At 36.0% G+C, this 25645-nt stretch overlaps 1 protein-coding gene across 1 annotated transcript; it reads right to left on the bottom strand.

The window, feature by feature from the left end:
• Nucleotides 1-3805: 3805 nt before the first annotated feature.
• Nucleotides 3806-5992, bottom strand: LOC140005490 (zinc finger BED domain-containing protein RICESLEEPER 2-like). Its single transcript, XM_072046490.1, has one exon. It carries the CDS (start codon nt 5990-5992, stop codon nt 3806-3808), a length of 2187 nt encoding a protein of 728 aa, XP_071902591.1.
• Between the last annotated feature and the right edge of the window lie 19653 nt (nt 5993-25645).

A 25645-nucleotide genomic window follows, 5' to 3' on the forward strand; every position in this document is an offset into this window, starting at 1 on the left:
CGAGACTTTCTAAGATTGTACTATGGTACGATCTTCTTTAATAGTAGGGGTTTGTGAATGATAATCTATTATTATTTGTTCAGGCACACACGAGAACCTTCAAGAGGATCCCACAGTGAACGCCTAAAGTTTCGAGGGACATTTCTTCCTCATTACTTATATTGGTGAGTGTCAAGTGTATGAATATTTGATACCTGCTTAATTGTTGTAATTGTTTGGAGACTTTAAAAATGAAGGCGAGTGTGTACTTTACCGCATTCGTTCTTATTTTAAATGAATGATTGAAATATATTGAATGAATGAATGAAATGCAATGGTATGCTATGGCTGCATACGTCGTTGGAATGAATCTCCTCGACTTATAAATGTTAACTGGGGGACGCCCAAACTCATAGGCAAACCTTGGATTCGAGCCAGCATGGGCTTGGTCGGGAACCTTGGCGAGCCATGAAAATTACCTGATAAGCTTGATCTATTGGAGAGATCTTGCTTGGCATACTTGTTGAAGTATCGCCTTATAAATGACGTTCGGGCCCGGTGGGGGTATGTGCGGTGGACGGATGGAAGTAAGTGGTGATCTATGGAATGGAAATACCAACCCGGTTGACAGAGTGTTCTCGCGGGAAGGTATACGAATGACAGTGGCAAAGCAAGTGGAACTTAGCTCCTGAGAGCTACTATATCCTTGAATTGTCTCTGTTTATTTTTCCCGCTCGAATTGTTATTTATTGCAATATTATTGCTCTATTTGTTAAATTGGGATTGTTACTTGAACAATGTGCTTGCATGTGTGTTCTTGGCCTCACGAGCGTTTTGCTCACCCTGTAGATTTGGTTTCCTTAACAGGATGGGACGTGGACTGAACTTGGAGAAACCCCTTTTGGTGTACTTCTGGTTTAGGGTTTCTAATGTAATTTGGACAAGACCTCTTATTGATTGTACTTTTGGGAATCTAATGTATGATTTGGGTATTTGATATACCTGGATGTTGTATATTTTGGGAACTTGATGAAAGGGTTGGATAATCGTTATATATATTGTTAAGTTTGGAAGTTTTCCGTACTTTCTTACTTATCTAGTGTTGTTGAATAGTATTGCATTAAGTTTGAACGAAAATTGCTTGAGTCCTGGCGAGAGTTGGGCAGGCGTTCCGCGGATACCCTTTGGTTCGCCTTAGAGAGAAGTGGGGGCGTCACATATTTGCTTTATTATGTTTTACATGATTTATTTGATTATTATAAATGTGTGACGTCAGCACACTAGTCCAACGCTTCTCGACTCCACACTAGTCCAACGCTAGTTATGGCTCATTCGCTCTGACTTTTTTCACTAGTCCAATGCTAGTGAGAATTCATAGATATGGGTTAGTCCAACGCTAGACCCTTAGGAATCATTCACCCGTTAGATCATGATTGTGTGATAAAGCCACTTCATCTCATGCATGTTTTTCACTTTTTAGGGATTTTACCATGTTGCATGACACTTTTCTCATATATGTACATCCTTTATCCCATATTCCCTTCTTTTTATATCCCCTATTCCGTATTTCCCCTTATATGTATATTCCTTATCCCTTTGTATGAAAACATGACATTAGACTTGCATTCCCATGTAAGAATTAGAACTAGACTAGTACATTTGCATGATTAGATAGAAAAATACCCCTCGAATATGGGATATGGACGAGTTTGTTTTTCTAACCTTAACACGCTCGTATTTCCTCTATTAAAGGGAACATTGAAGCCTTGAGAATTAGTCCTTCGCACCCGTTATGATGCATTCCTCTAGGTCATGTATATTTGTATAATTATTATTTTCTTTTCTTTTCTTTTCTTAGAGTCTCATATTTTGCACATTCGTGACCTCTTCAAATAGTCACTTTTGGGCGTTGTAATTAATGCTATTTGCACCAATTAAAATTCGAAGAGACAATGTTGATCCCGATACACTAGGTTTAGGTTTTGCATTCATGTAGTACATCCAAATGTGATAAATTTTTAGGTTAAAATAAGAAAATTTTTGACTAAATCATGCAACTAATCTTGACTAGGTTGGAAGGGTTCCTTGGCTTTTGTCCTTGCCTTCCTTTTCTTCAAATGTGACTCCCAAACATTTTTCTCTGATTTTCGAAAACTTGGAGTCGTTTAAAAAGGGTTTTTTCTATTTTTTTCTTTAAAAATTCATTTTAGGTGATTTGGTACACCTTAACTCAATACCAAGTGGCGACTCCGATTTTTCATTCAAAAACCCTTTTTAAACTGTAATTTGGGCCAAAATCGTCGCACTTTTAAACCCCATTTGTAGGCTCACATTCATTTATTAAGAATCAAAAACACATTTTTTTCAAATAAATCAAAATTCATTTTTATAACTCTTTATTTCAAAAATGGGGCGCGACAGCTTGGTGACTCCACTGGGGACTTAGAGGGTCCAAGCATTTGATTTAGTCGATCTTTTTCTTTTTTCTAACCTTCCTATTTATCACATTTGGAGGTTTTAGGTTGCATGCTTCTTTTTCCTTTTTCTTTTTCTCTTTTTAGGGTTTTTTGCATCTACCACGCGTGTAATCACTCCTCGCACACCATGTATATGATGAAAGGATTGTTTCTTTGCTTTTATTTGTATCGCGCTTGCATTGTTGGGTAGGGGGTAGTCACCCTAGAACCTTCACTCGCATTTGATGGTATAATAATCCCTCCTCTCAAAAGGTAGCACCTCATACGTGCATGCATTATTTTACCCTGTTTTTTCTTGTTTCGTGGGCGGCATCCCACATCTCCTTGCAGGATTAGGATCGATTTCCTTAGGTAGGCGGATGGTGTACTCTGCACCTAGAGCTGTTATTCGAGTCGAGCCGAGCCCGAGTAGTAGTGGTTCGAGCTCGATTTGTACGAATTTCGAGCTGGCTCGAGCTCGCTCGATAACATTGTCGAGTCGAATAACTAGCTCGAGTTCGAGCTCGTTAGCTCTACATTTAGCTCGAGCTCGGCTCGAGCTCGACTCGTTTAACACAATCGAGTCGAGCTCGTTAAGCTCGAACTCGAGCTCGAAATATTTACCATAGCAGCCATCTGTTCACTGCAAGTCTGTAACCATTCAGAAGATGCAAATTTGGCATACATATTTGTTGCTGAGTGGGGATTATGGATTTAATCCAATTTAGCAAAAGAGAAAAGATCAAGCAGTCCCACCAAAAGAGAGCATATGTAATTTTCTATCAGTCCAACAGTCAAAAGAGCCGTGTTTGACTTGGTATGAATGTCCAGCAACTTAGAAATGTGAAAATTACTCCTCTAAATTGATGAGAATTCACTTTGGCATTCATAGTACCTCAGCCATGGTTGCTGATGAGAATTCACAAGTAGTCAAGTACTCATATTTTGTTCACGTACAACAAACATCAAAGCAATAATCAAGTCTAAAAGACAGCAAACAACAAGAGCTACAGAGCAACAGCAGTAGCAATTTCTAAAATTTAGTCTTCATTTTGAGGAAGCTCAACTTCATGACACGTAAAATGTCTCGACAACATCCGATTGATCCTACAGAATAAAAATGTAAAAGTCATGATATTTTCTAAAAATAAGAGCTACTGAGCTAAAAAAATGAAGTAGAATACCAAAGGACAGCAGCAGCAATTTCTAAAATTTAGCATTCTTTCAATTTTGAGGAAGCTCAACTTCATGATACGTAGATGACTTGGCAACATCAGATTGATCCTACAAAATAAAAATGTCAAAGACTCAAAGTCATGATATTCTCTAAAAATGAGCTATAGAGATAAAAGATGAAGTAAAATAATCAATTAACCACATATTACTACTAGAAAGCGTAATACACTTACACGAGACTTGGTTTTTATTCCATGAAGATTGCGAATCCAATCACTACCGCAAAGTAGCATTTGCACTGTCTCAACAGACATAGAAGCTCGCCGATCATCAATTACTCTTCCCCCAGCACTGAAGGTAGATTCAGAAGCCACAGTTGTAACTGGAATAGAAAGTAAGTCACTGGCCATCCTTGACAATATTGGAAACCTCCATCTTTCTCCTTTCCACCACCCCAAGACATCCAAATTAGCAGATGCGTCACAAGCATACCTACTTTCTTCTAAATAAATATCTAAATCTGATTTTTCAGGTGGCGCCTTGTCAATTTCACTAACATGCATTTGAAATTTTTCCTTGCCAGTAAGAATTGGAAGTCCAAGTTTCTTAACATTCCTCTGAGATTGAGCCGAAGAACTACTCACTTCCTTATGTTTACGCTTTACCGACTGCCTCGGTGGTTCCTCGGCAAGGGAGGAGAAGTGAGTATCAACATATTCATTGTAAAGCTCATAAAGAAGCTGTTTAATTTCATCAATTTTCACAGCAGCTTCTTCCTCACCATAAATAATCGGAAAAGCATGATAAATGAGTACCATTTTGTACCTTGGATCAACAATAGCACCTAACGAAAGCAACACATTGGTTTCTCCCCAATATTTGTCAAATTTTACTGACATGCTCAAAGCCATGGCCCTAATTTGATCAGAAATATCAAGAGCTTTTTCATTTAAAAGCTCTTTAATCCTATAAAGCTCCACAAGAAAGATGTTAGAAGTTGGATAGTCGGATCCAGAAATCATGTCAGTGATCTCATGAAAAATACCCAAAAATCGACACACTTCTTCTACTTGCAACCACTCGTAATCACTTGGAACATAGTGAAACCCAGGGTCAATGTCCTCATATCTTGGGAAAACGTCCTTGAAGTCTAAAGCCGAAGCCAACATGAGATATGTGCTATTCCATCTAGTTGGACAATCTAGAATCAATTTCCTAGAGGGCAACTGTAGTTGTTTCGCAATTTTGGCAAATTGATTTAGGCGACCCTCAGAGTTGTTCAAGTACTTGATCCCCTCTCTAACAGTATCAATCACATCACCTAGTTGATTGAGGCCATCTTGCACTAAAAGATTAAGTATATGTGCACAACACCTCACATGAAAAATTTTTCCAGCAATACTTAACCTCTTTCTTAGAGAAAAATCCTCCCTAAGTCTCCTAACACAAGCATCATTATAAGAAGCATTGTCTACCGTGATGCTGGAAATTTTATTCTCGATCCCCCAATCAATAAAACATTTACTCAAAGCATCAGCAATAATTACTCCCGTATGAGGAGGTGGCACATTACAAAAATTCAACACACGTTTTTGTAACGCCCAATCAGAATCAACAAAATGCCCTGTTACAACCATATATTGAATTTTTTGACCAGATTTCCATAAATCTGTAGTTATGCTAACTCGACTAGCACTCTTTAATACAGATTTCAGCTTTCTTTTTTCAAGTTGATAAGTAGAAATGCAATCCTCTTTGACAGTTTGTCGGGTAATCTTTTTATAAAATGGGGACACAGCTTTCATAAATTTATTGAATACAACATGATCCATCATAGAAAATGCGTATTCATGTGCAAGCACCTTATGAGAAGCAAGCTCCCGTACCTTGGCATGGTCATATGAAAAATTTGTGATCGAAGTAATTCCATCGGATGGCCCTTCGGTAAAAGACAACACTTGCTGTTTTATCCTATTTTGCTCTCCCATTGCCATCTTCTTTTGTAAACATGCATTTAGATGACGCTTGTGTTGAGATGTAGCTCCAGTTGTACTCTTGGCAAATAACTCCTTACAATGATTGCATTGCACCTTTTCTATTCCATTGTCTAACTTCACAATTTTCATATCGTCCCACACCGTTGATTTCTTTTTCCTTTGCTTTTTCTCAAAGGGCATTGCTGGTTCTTCATTTCCGCCATCACCTTTTTGCTCTCCTACTCCTCCTCCTTCATTGTCATGTTCTTCTATTATTTCTAACTCATCTTCAGTCATCTCATCCGGATTTTCTTCAATATCCAGTTCTTGATCTACTACTTCATTTAATTGTTCCATAGCAGGACTTGAAGATGAACCTTGGTGGGAATTAAGAGGGCTGTACATACCTATATATTAAGAAAAAAATTTAAGGCATAATTATAAATCAAAGGTTGCATGTCAAATTTCATTATAAATAAAAAAATTCCAATAATTTCAATTATCTATTACAATATGAGAAAATAATTACTGCTCATATTGAAGGCCAAATCCACTTGACACCAAGCAATCTACATAAACTGATTAAGCAATCAATTCATCTAGTTGGTCATGCTAGAGAGAGAACTGATGAATAAACATTGAGTTTTGGTTTATTAGTTCCTTTGTTCTTCTTCTCCCTAAATTCTCTTCTTCTTCCCCTCTTCTCCACCCACGTTACTGTTCATGGGTATAGTTCACACTTCACAGCCCCCAAAACAGGCTACAATCCCCTCATTCTTGCGCTACTGCTAGTAAGGCAAGCTCTTACCCATCTTGTTCTACATCATTTTCAGTAAGCCAGATACAAGTTAAGAACACAAGAATTAGCATGATCCAGAGCTACCAATAAAATAACGTAAATCCAGATGGTTTAGAACATAAGAAGGCTCATTTCTAACCATCCTTAGTCTAAGCACTGCAATAATTCAGGAAGCAACCAAATCCAATGACTTGAGAGTTGTCAACTAGGATAAATCATTCAAACTACCATCAGCCTCCGGTGTGAAGAGAGTAATTACCTCCAAGTTTGTCATATCTAAAATATATGAGTAACTCAAATTAATATACTGTTTGAACAAATTCAGAAGGATAACAAACATACTATAAGATCCATCAAAAGTCAAGAACACCAAATGAGTCCCAATCCAATACACAATCTACAATGCAGAACTGTTGTTATTTTGTCAGTTAGCTTGTCAAACTGCACACAACACTGCACTAAAAGTTGCAAACAAGAAACCAACTCAACTGAAAGAGTAAAAATGTCAGGAAAAAATAACAATAAAACGTTTTGGGATATAGATGGGGCAATACTTTGACGATGTCTGCTCTTTGTTAATTGCAGTTAATGTAGAAGGTGGAATTTTGATACATGGCTGATGGAGAAATTGGACAAATCAAAACACGAACTTTTCAGTATATGCACAACAGAACTCATACAGGATCCATAACCGACCATCAATGCCCCAAATCAACCTCGAGATTGACCTGGTTGAACAACTGACTTGTTTAAGTGCCATTCTAGCTAGTGACCAAGGACAATAACTAACATCAAAACCCAAGGAATGGCACGCTTCAGCTCCGGAAAGATGTTAGATCCAAAGTCACGTTATCTCGACAGAGATCATTTTATGACTTGCATTTTGTCACAAAAGATCTTTTAAGATTTCACAAAATACTACCTGTCTCCACAATCTAAAAAGTCCACGCAGAAGCCCATTGCATCATTTGTCAGCTTCCACACGAATATAGAGAGTATCAGACAAAACCCACATCCCAATAACGCCTCAAAAGCACAATATTTTAGCAAAATACCAAAATCCTTAAATCCTAATTACCAAATAGAAGAAGATAATGCACCTTAATTTTTTTTTTTGGATCTCAGCTCTATATGTACGTAACTCCAAAATCAGAAATCAAGTACAGAAAAATACACGGGTTCACCAGGTGGCGGCTGGTGTTTGTGCAACCAAGGCGGTGGGCTGGTGCGACAAGTCAGCTCCTCTGAAGAGCGATTGCTGATGCTCCCTGCTAGAGCTATTACCGAAGGGTGAATTGGTGATTTAGGGTTGACGCCTGACGGGCCAAAGTCTGGACGGAAGAGAGCAGAGCCGAAGAGAAGGCAAAAGCCCAGAGGTGAAGGCGGAAGAAGAATGAGCGAATGAAGGATTAGGGATTTGGGAGTTTGACTCTGGAAATAGATGGAAGTATTTTACTGAAATAGCCATAATTAATGAATTGACATTTTTATCCCTCAAATTCGAGCCTTTCGGGTAGCCCGCGAGCCGAGCTCGGCTCGGCTCGTTTAATTAACGAGCAGTCTTTAGGCTCGAACTCGGCTCGTTTATTCTAATAAACGAGCCGAGTTCGAGCCTTAACGAGCCGGGTCGAGCTCGGCTCGCGAGCTGCCCGATTCGAATAACAGCACTACTAGCATTAGACTAATGTGGTGACGTCATGCATGCATAATACATAGTAAAACGAATAAGGCATAAATTAAAACAAATAAACACATAAGAACATGTAATACGTAGCACATAAATATAATATCTAGATGCAAAAATCTTAAGGAAAGCGGATAAAGTATATAAACACATAAATCACATAAACACACAAAACCTATCTATTACAATGGGGAGTCTAACTACAATCTAAAATGGAAAAATATAATAAAATAAACCTATCCATTCTATCTATTACAATAGGGGACCTAATTACAATATAAAATGGGAAAAAACAATAAAATAAACCTACCTATCCTATCTATTATATTGGTCTATCTAATTACAATTTTTTAAAAATATTACCTATCTGTTACATCTTGAGGTATTTAAATACCTCCCAAATAATTATAAAATTAACTAAACAAATATAAGAAAATTTAAATGAACATTTGAATCAAATAAATAACAAAGCATGTAAAATATATAAACACATAGAAGCACGTAGTTAAAATTTAAATGATAATAGAGGTACCTCCCTTTTGAAGTAGTGACTAAATGGGGTCAAATTGCCCTATTTATACTCAAAATGAACAAAAGATCATGACACCAATTTAATTGGAAATAATAATAATAATAAAAAGTACTAAATTCAAATTAATATGTCAAACATAAAGAAACTTAAGGATATCTAAAACTTACAAGTTGAACATAATTAACTATTAAAGAAAAAAAAACAATCATAATAGAGAGTCAAAAAAAGTCACTAGGGACTAAATTACAAAAGTTAGAAATTTTTGGGTCAAAAAATAATTTTTCAAAATTTAAGGGTTAAAATTAAATTAAAAATAAAGTTTAGGGGCTAAATTGTAATTAAATTAAGGACCTAAGTGAAAGGAATTTAAAATTTTTTGGGCCACAATAAAACTACTCCAAAGACCAGGGGCTAAAGTGCAAATTTTGTTTTCTAATTTTTGTAAGACAACTAAACGAAATTGGGCCCTTCATTTTTGCTTGGGCTGAACTGCTCTGGCCCAAAGAAAAACACAGGCTATTTTCATTAAAAACAGATGCGAGTCCAAGTGTAAAATATTCCTAGAACCCAGAGGAAAGCCCGAGAAAAAAAACTCAAGTCCAAATGAAAATCAAGAAACAAGCCCACCAAAAAAATAAAAACCAGCCCAACATTTCTTTTATTTTCTTCCTTTTATTTTCTTTTTTTTTCTTCTTCTTCCTCTTATTTTCTTCTTTCTCCCTGGTGAGGCTGAAGCTTCCTTAGCCGGCGGACATGGCAGCCGCCGGCGACCTCTCCGATCACGAAAAATCACCAAAATACACATCCCAACTCGATTTTTCGCGTAGAATCTATTTTTGAACTTAGTTTTTACAAAAAAAAAATGAACTGAAAATGGTGAAATGGCCAAAAAATAGTCCAGTCTTTATTTTTTAAAATCACTATAATCACCACTAAAATTCATAAAATTTATACCAAAACACTCCTTATAATTTCTACAATACAACTATGATTTTAGTTTAACAAGAAAACAACAGCAAAAGGGTGAATTAAGGCAAAACAGCCCTTAATTTTGAAAAAATCCATTCCTTGCCTTTTAGGTCAAAACTTGAATTTTGGACAATCAAACATATTTCTAGGCCCTGTACTAGCTAATGGTCATCCATTTTAATGAAACTATGCACAAAAAATTTCACTAATTTGATTCGTTTTTCATTTTGGCATTTTGTCAAACATTTAGCATGCATACACAAAAACTACTTCTCTTTCTTCAATCTTGCTTGTAACTTAACCCCGACATTTAATAGCACAACAGCAACAATAAAACCCAACAAAAGAAAGAGAAACTAAGCAATCAACATGAATTTAATTTGCTCAAAAAAACTGAGAGATACCTCACTGAAAGTGGAGTTTCTTGGTTAAACGTGTTTTGATGAAATTCCAAACCTCCAACTGTGTTGATATTGATCCCTATCTTTTGATGTTTATAAAACAAATGGATTATACTAATATCTCTTCAAGATATACTTTCAGTTATGAAGTTATTTGATTCCATGAACAAGTGCAATTGAAAGAAGACAAAGGTTGCTAATAGCTGTCGGACGCACAAAAGGACCATATCGGACGGCCGACAACCATTGAGTAACTTCGGACGCATGAAGAACTCACACTCGGACGTCCGAAAATAATAAGCCAAGTCTTCTATGATTACTGACCTCGATCGGACGCTGAATATGTCTCCACCGGACGTCCGATAGAAACAAGATGATTTCTCAAATCTCTTTGTTTGCTGTCGGACGCACAAAGAGCTTGCACCGGACGTCCGATAGAATTGAAGAAAATTTCTCAAACTCACTGCCTGCTATGGGACGCAAAAAACAGGAGTACCGGACGTCCGACACTTCCAACGGCTAGTTGACTGTTCAGCTACTTTCTATCCGTTGAAAGCATTAATGAAGCACTTTCTTGGTCTCCTATAAATAGAGCATGGTCAGATATTTCAAACAACTTTTGCACACTGAAAATACAAAAGATCTAGAGTGATTTTAGTGAGAAAATAATCTTCAAAGAAGATTTGTAGTCTTAGTGGTGTGAGGTTCATTGTAAGCTTTTCATTTGTGAGTGAATACTTCATGAGTGTAGCTCTGTGAGGGTTGTCCTGAGGGATAGTAAAACGTCCTAACTTGACCGAGTGGAGTTCGGGGCAAGGAGGAGGTGAACCTTCCTTTATACACAAGAGTGATTGTAATTCATCAACTTGAAGAAACTTGTTTGAATTAATCTACAAGCTCAAGAGGAGTTGGGTAGTTAATTGGTTTGCAATTCTTTCCTTTTTATTTACTTTTTGTTACGTCTGTGATCTTTACATTGTTGATCTCTTCTATTCAGTTGTCTTCGATCCTTACAATTGGTATCAGAGATTGGTCTCCTTGAGATTAAGCTCAATCGGCTTAGAAGTAAAAATGACAACCAATAATGCCATATTTTTTGAAGGACATTCTGTCATTAGACCACCTATATTTAATGGATCAAATTATGTGAGTTGGAAAGAAAGAATGATTATTTTTTTGCAATTAATTGATATTGAATTGTGGTTTATTATTAGTGAAGGTCCATATGATGCCTCTCTTATAGATGAAAATACTCATAGATCTAAACCAAAAACTAGAAATGAACTGACTGCTGTGGATAGAGCTCATCTCACCTTAAATGCAAAAGTCATGAATGTGTTATATTGTGCTTTAAACTCAAATGAATCTATTAGAGTCAAGGATTGTAAGTCCGCTAAAGAAATCTGGGACAAACTTAGAGAAATTCATGAAGGTAGTGAGAATGTTAGAGAACAAAAGAAGTCCATTCTAGTTACAAAGTATGAATTCTTCAAGATGGAACCTCATGAAAACATTGATAAGATGTATTGTAGATTCAATGACCTCATTAAAGATTTGGAGGTGCTGGAAAATGAATACTCTTTAGGTGAGAAAAACAGAAAAATTCTGAATGCCTTATCCAATGATTGGAAAAATAAAGTGACTGCTATTGAGGAGGCTAAAGATTTGAATACTATGCCTATTGAATCACTCATTAATTCTCTAACCTCTTATGAGCTGAAACTTAAGTCCAAAGTGCAAGAGAAAGAGGATGCAAAGGTAAGAAGGAGCATTACTCTTAAAGCATTGCAAGATAAAGATGATTCGGCCTCCTTGGATGAAGAAGATATGGAAGTTGATGACAGTGATCTTGCTCTCATAACAAGAAGTTTTAAGAGGATCCTCAACAAAATGAGATTTAGAAGAGGAGGATCTAGCAATTCAGATTCCCAACGCACCCTTCTATCTCCCAACGCACCCATAGCGATGCCTAAGGGATCACTCGAGCCACCGACTGAAGGCCCTGAAATTGATGACCCTTCGCCTTTTGGTCTGAAGGCTTGGGAGCCTGAACCCTGATCGAGTCTAGATGCATTAGTAAGCCAATCCTCATGCATCCATATTAGAAATACCCTAGGATAGAGTCAACCTTACCTAACTAGGGACACTAGGCATGAGGGGAGGGATTCCACCCCTTTTTCCTTATTGTTCTTATAGCTTTCTATTATTAGATTGCCACAACGTGTTATGTGTTGAACTAACATTTCCTTGTTTCTTATCTTTTCATTCACAAACACTAGAGAATAAGAGATCTGGCATGATACTTTTTTAGAACCTACCCTCTTAGACAGGTTATTGCACGTTTAAATTTCAATATATTGCATTTGTAGGTTAATAATTGCACACCATTCTAGGCCCATCCTGGCATACAAAGGGTCCCTTTAGGTCATATTTTCATTTCAAATTGCATATTTAATTACTTTAATAAACTGGCATCATGCATCCACATTAGGAGGGAATGCCGCATAGAGGATATCACGATAGGAATAAGTCACATTGTGTCTCGGATATGTAATCCAATGAGACTTGCACGCTCATATTTCTTGTACCATCCAAAGGGGTAGTGTGCAAGGTAAAGTAGGATCCGGTCCCTTCCGAGATGACGACGCTGAGAATGAGGGAATAACTTTTGCACATTAGAATATGAGCATCTAACAATAATTTTTTGGCCATTTATCAGAATTGGTAAAAATTCCTTGCATAAAGGACATTAATTTGAAAAAAAATCACAAATAATTCTTCATCGTTGAGACGATAAATATGTTGAGACCAAATCTTGATTTTAAAAGGCTCATAGACTAATGCATCGCAATGATCTTTTTAAACTACCAATGGGTAGACAATTCGATCGATTTTCAAATAAAACATCAAATTCATCCAATCCATCTTGTCAATTTATTCATTTTTAGGACAATCTAGTTATTTTTGTATAAATCATTGACTCCATTTCATTGATTTGATCAATTCGTTCAACAATAAATCATTAACTCAATCCATTCATTTATTTTTAGGACAATCTAGTTAATGTTGAATAAATCATCAATTTCATTTGACCAATTTACCATTTTTTGGGTGATCTAGTCATTTTTGAATAAATCGTCAATTTCATTCAATCTATTTGACCAAGCGTATCCATTTTCAAGGCGATCCAGCAAAATTTATCAATTTCACCCGATCCATTTGACAACTTAAGGTTTCAATGTCAAATTTGGAACTGTAATGGCTAGTTGTTTTTGAGAAAATCACCCATTGCGTTCATTCCATTTGGATCGATTAGGGTTTCTATCCATAGCAAATTCGTCAAAGTTAAATTGATTTGTATGAATTCCTGTGCCAACCAAAATTATTCATTCATTCGGATGTGTCCTCATTCCGTTAGAGGTCTCCCGCTATTCAATTAGGCCAAAATTTTCAAATTGCTTTCCAACCAAATGTCACTAAATTGATCAGATCCATCAGGTATTGTATAGTGCCTGCTCTGAAGGATTGCATTTTCATGCTAGACCTACCCTTGGCACAAAAAGGGCTCCCCCAATAGGACATGCATCTGAATTACTTTAATTTTTACTAACTTTCATCTTCTTTTTTTCTTTTTCTTTCTTTTTGACAGCAGTTAATCAAGAAAGGCATCTAAATAGGATTTTCCCTCAATTTTTAGGTAATTGCAAACATATCTACACAAAGAAGTCCCATCATTACCCGATTGCGTAGCCGAGCTTCAAGAACTGGTGTAAACATGAGTACACATCCGGAATCGTCCGATAGGCCTGTAACGACATCATCAACTGACTTAGCAAATCTAGGAGCTCAGCTGAGTGAAGTGCTAAACAAATTCAATGAGCTAAGTGTGGAAATGACCGCGCAACGGCGCGTGATTGCCCATTTGGTTGCTGGTAGCGGTAATGGTGTCTAATCTGAGTCTTTATCTGGTAGTCAACCTGAACTGCAACCAATAATTTTACCCTATACTCAAACATCTGTTACTTCACATGTCATAAATCCACCCGAGGAAGTTTTCACTTATCCCACCCATGGCCCACCACCTATCTATGCACCCAACATCCAAACTAATCCTTCTTACACTCAAGTTCCCCAAAATTATCCGCCGGTTAGTATGAACATATCACTTGAATCTCAAGGACCCTATTACAATTTCACCGCTAAACCATTCACGCTAGACACCGCTGCCCAAGGAAAAGTTGAAGCTGAGGAATCATCCGCGCCAATTGACAAGAATTTACTAAAGAGGTTGGATCGATTTGACGAATTCATGAGAAAGAGCCAAGGTTTAAGCAAAAAGAAGGATTAGATTATAACGAGTTATGCCTGTTTCCTGATATGCAACTACCTGTGGGTTTTAAAGCATCCAAATTTAGCAAGTATGATGGAACGAGCAATCCCAAGACACACCTTCGAATGTTTGCAAACAAACTAGGGAAGCCAATAGATGATGAGAATCTATCTGTGCGCTTATTTCCTTAAAGTCTAGAAGGCGATGCATTGGATTGGTATTCCAATTTGAAACCTGAGGATATGAGGACTTGGCTAGATTTGTCAATTGTGAGCTTGCTCCGATGAGGACTACACTGGAGGGAACAAAAAGGAAACCATCTGAGGATTACAAGACGTATGCAAAGAGATGGAGAAAATTGGCTGCCAAGGTGGAGCCTCCCATGACTGAAGAAGAAATCGTTCGTACGTTCATCAAAGCTCATGACCCGCTCTATTTTGAGGAAATCTTTCGCATGACTGGGTGTTCCTTCGTAGAAATTGTTAATAAATTAGAGGAATATGATGAGTTTGTAAGAGCGAAAAAAATTGTTAATGTGTCAGCTCTGAAATCTCAATTAGAAGCCTTGCAAAATCCAAGTAGCAGTAGCAAGATGCCTCAGTTCAAAAAGAAAGATGGGGAGGCCGCATTAGTTTGAGACCAAAGCTTTTCTTTCCGATCCAGATTTTAGCAATACCCCACATATTCATCACCCTACCCATATTACCCAAACCCATGTCCTGTTTACCATACTACTATCAATCACTCTCGATCTTGGCCAAACTATGCAAACCCACCTATACTACCCATCCTAATTTTTCAACCCGATTTTCAAACTCGACCTCGCCCTCCTTATAATCCAAGACCTGTTTAACCAAACAACCAAACTTATCCTCTAAACAGTGAAATCCGAACCCAACCCCATATCGAACCTTCACCAACTTGGGCCGACCCATCGATCAATTGTACGAACAACTTAAGGCTGCCGGAAAAATTGGTGTTATGCCTCCCAAGATCTATCCTAGGAGTGTTCCCCCCAACTATGACCCTCAAGTTGTCTGCACTTATCATTCTAGAGCTCCTGGGCATTCCACCAATAATTGCTGGGTATTGAAACATAAAATCCAGGATATGATCGGAGCAGGAGATATAGTGCTAAGGAAAAATGGAGAACAAGGACCGAGCATAAGTACGAATCTCTTTCCTGAACACAAGGACACCTATGAGGCATTCACCCTCAATAAGGAAATTTGAAAATCCTGAACTAATGAGATCCCTTCCTCTCAAAGGGAATTTCAATAAATTTGGGGAGTAGTCTTTGGTTAAAATCCATTCATCCATGTGTTTTTTGTTTAACTATGTTTTTGTAAATCGTTTTGAATCAAGTAGCTTTTGAAGACACGTCTTGTTTAACAAGTAACATGCTATTAAGTTTTGTCTTTGTTTTGAAATTCAATAAAATGTACAGTTTTATATATATATTGTGTTACTTACGCATTCTTTTCAGATGGCCAAGAATAAAATCCTTTAACCTTTTGGATATCACTGTTTCGAAATTTGATGGTAACAATCTCGATATCTCACGAGTGTGAATTTGAATTTCAAAATGAAAATAGTAGCGAAGAGACATCCGAAAATATTTCAAAAAGGCTCGAATGGTATAAAGAGAAACTCAAGCCGAATTGGGGTCAAGATTAAGGAAATAAAGCAGTGATTACTTGATGAGAAGCAGATAAATGTAGTCCGTCACGGTCAATATTATCAAAAGAGAAGGATTGGCCTGTGCTTACCATAAAAGGATCAAATCATGACTATTCAGACGAGAAAACAAAGCATTGAGGTGGCTTTTGTCAGTGCAAAATGAGGCTAAAAGAAGAGTTTGCCGCAAACTGGCAAGGTTCTCTTATTATCAAAAAGGTATTGCTTGGTGGAGCACTTGTTCTAGTAGAAATGAATGGACAACTTTTCCCTCAGCCGATCAATTCGGATATGTGTAAGAAATCTTCATCTAATAAACGGAAGTTTCTTTTCAGGGTTAATGCAAGGAATGGAATGAAAGTCAGGCTTTCTTCCTTTCCAAATTAAACATTCTATCCCTAGTTATCCCTTTTGAACCTTCAGAATAAATTATTTCGTTTGACAACCCCTGAGGATTGCAAACCCCACACTGGGACAAATTTAGTTTTGAAAAAGAAAAAAGAGAAAACCCCACACTGAGACAAATTCAATTTTTGAAGGAAAGTCGAAAGAAAAGGAAATGAACAAAACAAAACCTCAGTTAAAAATAAACTGGGACAAATTTTAAAAATTTTAAAAGATGAATGAAATTAAAAGAAAGAGAAAATGAAAGAAAATAGAACCTCAGTTGAGAATAAATTGGGGCAAATTTTGATTTAACTCCAAAATAGGGTTGACACAACAATGCGATCTCAGATCATTTAAACCACTTATAAAATCTGCTTTCAAACCTTAACCTTTTCTTAGCACATCACCAGACCCCATTACAAAAATTGAAAGTCCTGACTTCCGTTCTTTGCACTAACTCTTTTAGGAAATTTTCTAAGTCACATGGCAAATGATGTCAATACACCATCACCCATTTTGCAAGGGAAGGATTGTCGTATTGATGCCATCATTTCTTAAAACATATTTTCGAATCGATAAAGGCTATCAGCGGGATTTGTTTATCAAGGTGAAAACTCGAAAAGGGCACCTTTGAAAAGAGAAGAAAGAAAAGGAAAAAAAAAAGAAGAAAAAAAGAAAAAAGGAAAAGAAAGATGAAAAATAAAAATAAAAAAGAAGTAAGCTTGGATTTGAAAGCCTGGTGATTTAGTTCGTTGAAATTTCTATTCGCCTTGTGGTTCGGTCGCCAACATTGAATTCTGGAAGGACGATATCCAAAGGGTCAAGTGTGGTAATTTGTTCAAGATCAAAGTGTTTTAGTTTATCCAACATAAATTGTTGAGTTTACAGGTTTATTTCTCTAAAATTAATTTTCTTTCAAATAAAATAAGTGATTGTTTTCATGTTACTAAAATTTTTATCATTGTTGTGTAAACAAAATACTTTTCTTGTGTTTCATGGTCTCATTTATCCCTTTGGCTTTATCAAATGGCAATCTCTCTGATTTATTGAAAGTCCCTGGATACCAAATGTCCTACTTCATTAGCGTTGGAAGTCAACGAAACTTGATACAGTTCACAGAGCAAAGATGAGTTTTGCAGTATCGAGGAAAAAATATCAAAACACTCATGTTTATACATTTCTTGAAGGAGGAATTGATCGAATAGTGGTGGCATTATTTGTCCTTTCTCTTGCAGGTCCATACAAAACTGGGGCAAAAAAAATTTATATAATTGTGGAATATCAACCAAGAATTGAATATTCATGGTTCAGACCGAGGAACAGGTATGAATCAAAGTCTCAAAAGAGAAGCAACAATGCCATAATACAAATCAAATGATTAGTTGCACAATAATTGTTTAAAATTGGGGCAAATTATTTTTTGAAAAGATTCTCCCAAAAAAAAAAACAAAACAAAAAACAACAAAAAAAATCAAAAATCAAATTAGAAAAAAAAACCAATCAAAAATCAAATTTAATGTTGAATTAATTTCCTGTTGGTGAAGTCTCAGCGTCCGCCGCACACCCTTCTATCCCCCCCTTCTTGACAAATCAAATTTAATTTTGAATTTCATTTCCTGTTGGTGAAGTCTCAGCGTCCGCCGCGCACCCTTCTATCCCTCTTCTTGAAAAATCAAATTTAATTTTGAATTCAATTTCCTGTTGGTGAAGTCTCAGCGTCCGCCGCGCACCCTTCTATTCCCCCCTTCTTGATTAATCAAATTTAATCTCAAATTTTAGTTTCTTGTTGGTGAAGTCTCAGCGTCACCGCGCACCCTTCTATCTCTCTTCTTGACAAATCAAATTTAATTTTGAATTCAATTTCCTGTTGGTGAAGTCTCAGAGTCCGCCGCACACCCTTCTATCCCCCTTCTTGATAAATCAAATTTAATTTCAAATTTTAGTTTCTTGTTGGTGAAGTCTTAGCATTCGCCGCGCACCCTTCTATCCCCCTTCTTGACAAATCAAATTTAATTTCCTGTTGGTGAAATCTTAGCGTCCGTCACGCACACTTCTATCCCCCTTCTTTACCAATTGAAGGCAGGCTCGGGTTTTCATCCCAGGTTTTCATCCCACTAACCGAAGGCAGGTTCGGGTTTTCATCCCACTGACGAAGTCATTATACCGCAAGCTCGGGTTTTCATCCCACTGATTGTCTTATGCTTACATGCTCCAGATTGCGATAGAATAACTGTAGGTAAGTATTTGGTGTCTACGTTTTTTGTCTTGAGTTTCTTCGAAATTCAGACAAAGAGTGACAAGTTGTAAACACCAAATTTAATTTTATTTATTATTATTATTATTATTATTTTTATTGATTAAATGTTAATTATTATTCTATTTTTTCTTTTTTTTTGCTTATTAGTCTCTTAATTTTTTATTTTAAGACATTTTAGCATTAAAATTTTGCCGGAAAAGAAAATTGTTCACAAAAATATGCTTTAATCCTTTTAGATTCAATTTATGAAAATTTGTTGCAAATTAACTTCAATTAGGAATTAACATTGTTTGTTTACCTAAATTAATTGAAAATTAGTAAATAAAAATATAATGATAAAATAAAAAAAATAAAATAAAATTTTAGCAATTTATTTAATTTTTATTGATCATGTTTCATTTCCCTTTTTTTTATTAAGAAAATCATTTCCTTATTTGTTGTTAATTAAGTTAAAAAAAAGAGGAGGAAGCGTGAGCTGCAAACGAACCAAGCATTTCTTTAGTTTCGTATCAGAAACCATACGCGAAGTACAGAAGCAAATGCAGCTCGGTTCCATTTCCTTTTTCCACCATTCTTTTTCTTTGTTTTTCCTTCACCATTGGATCATGTTAACTTCATTCCACCTGGCTTTCATCTAAAAAACAAGAAGAATCTAGAAATGAAACCAATCCGATGAAATGAAGCCATTGAGATCAGGTTTTGGAGGTTGCCATCTACTATATAAGTGAAAGAAAGGGGAACCGAGGGTAGGGGAAAAAAAGGAAAAGTAATGGCTGAAAGGGAATGAAATAGGAAAGGTTGGCGGCTGGAGTGAGGAGAAATCAGAAAGTGAAAAGAGAGAACGAGGGTGAAGAAGAAAAGCTGAGAAAAATGAAAGAGAAAACTGAGGTTACGGTTGAGAGTTTGAGGAAGAAAAGGGCAACCAAGCAAGCAAGAGGGAGTTAAGATTGAGCAAGAACTTGGGGGTTTCAGACCAAGCCAAAAGAGAGAGACGAGTTCCGAGGAGCTGCTACCATCAGAGTTCTTTTTCCATCACTGCTAAACTGCATCAGAAATTAGCACTGTAAGGTTTCTTTTTAGCCTTTTCCTATAGATAATTTATGTTAATAAATTATGAGACCATGAGAATTATGGGTTTGTTTGGTGTTTTGATGGATATGTGTTTGAGTTGTCGTTTGGTTTGAGCCTGTGAATATGGTTAAGAGTTGCAATGGCTGTTCCTTGCATTGGTTTATGGTTTACAGCCCAAAGATGTTGCCTTTTGCTGTTTATTTGCTCACTTTTTGTTGTCCGATGGTTTTTCTCTTTGTTTTCCATGTTGCCTAATAGTTACTTGCTGTTCGTTTTACTTAGAATCCACTGGTTCTTCCCAAAAACCATGTTTTGGACCCCTTTCTACATTAGATCTTCTTGGTTGCATGTTTAGCAGTGAGTCATGAGGGTTGTATGGGGTCTAATAAGTGTCAAGTTCTTTTTATCTGCTGGGTAGGCTGCATTTTTCTTTAGTTGAACAAGTATGCAGTTTCCTTTTGGTTCCTGTGACCTGTTTTCTTCAAAAATGAATTAGGAAATGTTGTTAATGTTTGCTGGTTCAAATTTGTTGAAGGATTAGAGGGTTTCAGTCCTGGTATAGATGCATGGAATTTTGTTTGTTTCATAGTCTAAATTTTAGAAGATTTTCTCGCATGTTTTGGTTTGACATTTCAAGCAAATGTTAAGGATTTCATTGCTGCATTTTTCTATTTTTCTTGTTTTCTTGGCATGATTCCTCTCGGTTGAGATAGCTAAAGGTAGGCAAACATTTTTGGGTAGTGTTAAAAATTGATGATTGGGGATGCATGTGAGTCTGTTTGATAAATAATGAGTTTTTTGTGCAAGCTTTTGGCATGAAGTCCGCGTGGGTTGGAGCTGGAAGTTTGCAGCAGAAAATTTGCGAAGTTGTAGCAGATTTTGAAGTTTCTTGTTCTTCTTCTTGCGTTTTATCATGTTCATGATCTAAGTTTGTAGCCTAATATCCAAGTTGCGTTAAAACGTCTTGTTGGAAATTTATGAACCAAAAACCAACTGCATTTTCCTTTCCTCTATGTTTCCCTCATGCTTTCATTCGTTTGGTCTGTCAATGGCCATGGTATTCATCAAAGTGTGTTGAAAGCTTATAAGGGATCTGGGTTAATGAGTTTGTTGCTTTTGGTTTGAGTTTGGTATTAAAACTTACCACATGTATTTGCTGAAATCTCAAAGTAGCAGAAAGTTGCAAGAACTGTCCTGATTTGCATGCTCTTTTGTCCGACTTTTTGTGTTTGAATCTAAAGTTTATGTTGCAAAGTGAGAGGATTAGGTGGTGGTCTTGTTGTTTTAGTTCAAATTGAATTTGATTTTGTTCGAGAGCTGTGAAAAGTTTGCAGATGCCAAATTGCAAAAGGATAGCTTCATAGCTTCAGTTGCAGAAATAAGAACAAAGCAAGCCTCATAGCATGCATGCAAAAGTTTCATAAATTGAGATCTAAACCCTTAATTTTTGTCTAATACTACTATGGCCCAACTAATTGGATAACTTAATCAATTTTGTCCCCTTAACATGCCATTCTTCTTTGATATGTCTTAACGTGATTTTTGGATAGATTTTTAATAAGTTTAGGATGAATTTGAAGGTTTAATAACCTTTTCTAGACTTATAGTTTTGATTTGATTTTTTAGTGGAATTTTGGGAAATTTTGTCGTTTAATTATAGAAAATAGGCTTTTATTCATTTTTCATGAATTTTAGCATTTGGTTTTGGTAGGTTCCATCTTAAGCCATTAATTTTAATGTGTTTTAATTTAAACCCTTAATTTTTACAATAATAATGATTTGAACCCTCAAACTTCTTTAATTCTTTCAATTGGATCCTTGTTTGTTTAATTTATTGAATATGCGTTATTTATTTTATTTGAATGCTTTGATTGATTCAATTTTGTGTTTATTTCCATTTTTTGTGATTATTTATTAATTAAAGTGATGTCTTGACCCTTTTTATTGTTTTGGAGGGTAAATAAGTAAATTCATTCTATTAGGACACCAAATCAAGGAAGGTACACTCTATCCCTTATTTTTTTTACTTTACTTTATTTGACACTATGTGCACTTATGTGGCTTTATGTGTTAAGTTGCATGCCTTTTGAATGTTTTCTTTTTATTTATTATTTCATTTATTTGCTTTATTTGTTTCAATTTTGTATATTTATTTTAGTTTAATTTTGGTTATTTGAGAGGCATTTTTGTGCCAAGTTGTAATAGTTAGGTTATTATCTTGTTTTATTTCATTTTTCCCCTTAGATTGTAGTAGGGTCCCCCGAATGTAAGAGTTAGGTTCCTATTGCTTTTATTTGCCTTGTGTGCCTTGCATGCTTGTGTGTTACGTGTTACTCGCTTTCCTAGAGTCTTGTATCTAGATATCATGCTTATGTGATTTATGTGTTTATTTGCTTTATTATGTTTTATATAATTTATTTGATTATAATAAATGTGTGACGTCAGCACACTAGTCCAACGTTTCTCGACTCCACACTAGTCCAACGCTAGTTGTGGCTCCTTCGCTCTGACTTTTTTCACTAGTCCAACGCTAGTGAGAATTCATAGATATGGACTAATCCAATGCTAGACCCTTAGGAATCATTCACCCGTTAGATCATGATTGTGTGATAAAGTCACTTCATCTCATGCATGTTTTTCACCTTTTAGGGATTTCACCATGTTACATGACACTTTTCTCATATATGTACATCCTTTATCCCATATTTCCTTCTTTTTATATCCCCTATTCCGTATTTCCCCTTATATGTATATTCTTTATCCCTTTGTATGAAAACATGACATTAGACTTGCATTCCCATGTAAGAATTAGAACTAGGTTAGTACATTTGCATGATTAGATAGGAAAATACCCCTCGAATATGGGATATGGACGAATTTGGCTTTCTAGCCTTAGCACGCTCGTATTTCGTCTATTAAAGGGAACATTGAAGTCATGAGTATTGGTCCCCCGCACCCGTTATGATGCAATCCTCTAGGTCATGTATATTTGTATAATTATTAGTTTCTTTTCTTTTCTTAGAATCTCATATTTTGCACATTCGTGACCTCTTCAAATAGTCACTTTTGGGCATTGCAATTAATGCGATTTGCACCAATTAAAATTCGAAGAGACATGTTGACCCCAATACACTAGGTTTAGGTTTTGCATTCATGTAGTACATTCAAATGTGATAAATTTTTAGGTTAAAATAAGAAAATTTTTGGCTAAATCATGCAACTAACCTTGACTAGGTTGGAAGGGTTCCTTGGCTTTTGTCCTTGCCTTCCTTTTTTTCAAATGTGACTCCCAAACATTTTTCTCTGATTTTTGAAAACTTGGAATCGTTTAAAAAGGGTTTTTTCTATTTTTTTCTTTAAAAATTCATTTTAGGTGATTTGGTACACCTTAACTCAATACCAAGTGGCGACTCCGATTTTTCATTCAAAAACCCTTTTTAAACTGTAATTTGGGCCAAAATTGTCGCACTTTTAAACCCCATTTTTAGGCCCACATTCATTTTATTCATTTACTAAGAATCAAAAACACATTTTTTTCAAATAAATCAAAATTCATTTTTAGAACTCTTTATTTCAAAAATGGGGCTCGACAGGTGCTCTACTGGATTGGTTACTATACTTGAAAGTTGACGAAGTGTCAACTACTGCTTGATCAAACTCTAGTGAAGAAAAGGAAATTTGGCCCCTGAGAGCCACCTGTATCCTTTATATTTAAATCACTGTGTGTAACTGTTTCACTTTGCATTTGGTACATGTATCTGACTAATTAAACGTGAAACGTCATGATTCTTGACTGTGTGTACTTTTGGTACCTCATTGAGCGTAAACTCACCCCCTTCCTGTTATCTTTGTTTCCTTACAAGGGACGAACTTTGAACCATGGGTTTTGAAGAAAATGATGAGCTAGTGTAAACGGCCTTTTGTTAAGCTCCTTTGTAATTGAAAGCCCTTTATTGTATTTTACTCAAGTATCACATTTTGATTTGTAAAGTTTTCAAGGTATGAATATAAGTGTTTAGCCATGTACATTGAGTGTATTCGTTTGAGATGGTACCTTTTGGTTTGTTTGAGATACTACTTGTAACCGTTGAACGATCGAATGAGCGTGGCGTTTGAACAAGAAAAGAAAACATTTGGCGGGAAACTGTTCATAGAATCCGACCGTGTATCAGCCAAATTTTTGGCCTGATATCTGGTTGGATTAGCAGGGGAATTTGAAAAAAAATTTGATTTAGTTACTATCTTGAATCCGGCCTGGGATCCGGTCAGATATCCGGCCAAAATTTGGCCGGATTGTGACGTGGCCAGTGCTTTCGTTTCGTTTTCAATTTTCGTTGGAACGTTGTATCAAGTTCTATTGCATCTTTCAATTTAGTTATTTTTAGTTTTTGAAAGTTCAATTTCTCGAATTCCTCTTGAACGTTTTGTAGGGTTTACATGCTTTTCGTTTTAGTAGTCTTAGCGAGAGTTGGGCAGGCAGTCCATCGAACCCTTTGGTTCGCCTTAGGGGAAGGTAGGACTGTCACAAAATTTCATGTTTTTATACGTTTAATGATTCAATCATCAATTGGAGTGAATTGAGAAGATAATTAGATGATTGATGATGGTTTGAAGTGATAAAAAGAGAATATGATATGCGAGAGATGAAATGCAATTAATGCAAGTTTTCCAACTTTGATACCTTGTGGTACTTCAACAATATCTTCAATTACAAATATTGGATTAAGATGATTCTTGCATCTTTTGTAGCTAAGAGATAGATCTACATTTGGTATGAAGACATCGAAATCCTGTTCAGTCATTTTCCTAGTCAAAAAGTCGAAATACAGAAGTGCAATTTCATGGTCGAAAGCTGAAACAGAGTTCTGATCAGTTGAGGGTATTTTGGTCATTTTGAGGTCCACAGAGCTCCAAATTAGATGATTCTTATGCATTGGAAAGTTAAATCAAAGGGTTACAACTTTCATGTTTTGTACAAGAACTAGTTCAACCTCAGTCATCGAGAAAATATTAGTTGAAATTGGCCCAAAAATAAAGCAATGATGAAACTTGCCCAGAAGGTGCAAACCTGCAAGGGAGAAAACATGGGGTGCAATACGCGATTCGTGGTCGTGTATTCTCCAATTTTAGCTGCAACTTGCTCTGCAACTTATGCTATGTTCACACAAGCTTTTTGACCCATTTTCCTTGAAGAATTTCAGTGGAAAGAGACCAAAACAGCTGCCAAAGAAGCTTTACAAATCAATTCTGGCTTGTGCATGGAATCCTGTATAAATACCAGCCTTTGGAGAATATTTTAAAAACTTTGGAAGACTAGATAAACTCACCAAAAATTTAGTTTTCACTAGAATTTTCTTAATTCATTAGTTTAGTTTAGTATAGAGTAGTATAATTTTTATCTACCCTTGTATATTGGCTAGATTAGGATGAAAATAGAGATGAAGAATGAGAGATTGAAACTCATGTGACAAGGGTTATCTCTTCTCCAATTCTTTATGTTTTGTATTGGATTCTTAAGTATGGTTAATATGCAAGTTTTGGATTTGTGTTTCTAAAGTTTATGCCTAGAGTATGGATGGATTTGCTATATCTTGTTAATGATACTTACTTGGTTATTTGATGATATTATTTTGAGCAAATTATTTATCACTTTTACTTTTCCAATCGTGATTAACCGGCCATTAATTATGATAATCTTAAGGGGTTAAGTTTACAATGAGAATTTGAATTTAACATAGTTTAAGAAAGTAATAAACCTAGAGAGTACACTCACGAGAGTAGAGGTGCACCTATGTGGTTTGAGTGACTTGTTTCATATAATTTCATAGAAGGAATGAGTTTGTAGCTAATTTCATAACCACGAGAGCAGACATGATTTAGTTATAAGTATAGTTGATTCGCTGCGAGAATAGGTTTCACATACATTAGGAAATTACGCCATAACTACCCAA

The sequence above is a fragment of the Coffea arabica genome, chromosome 4e (genome assembly GCF_036785885.1).
Source record: "Coffea arabica cultivar ET-39 chromosome 4e, Coffea Arabica ET-39 HiFi, whole genome shotgun sequence".
NCBI lineage: Eukaryota > Viridiplantae > Streptophyta > Magnoliopsida > Gentianales > Rubiaceae > Coffea > Coffea arabica.

Bases quoted from the DNA above. Each gene is read 5' to 3' on its own strand.
- LOC140005490 (XM_072046490.1), bottom strand. From the start codon at position 5,992: ATGTACAGCCCTCTTAATTCCCACCAAGGTTCATCTTCAAGTCCTGCT.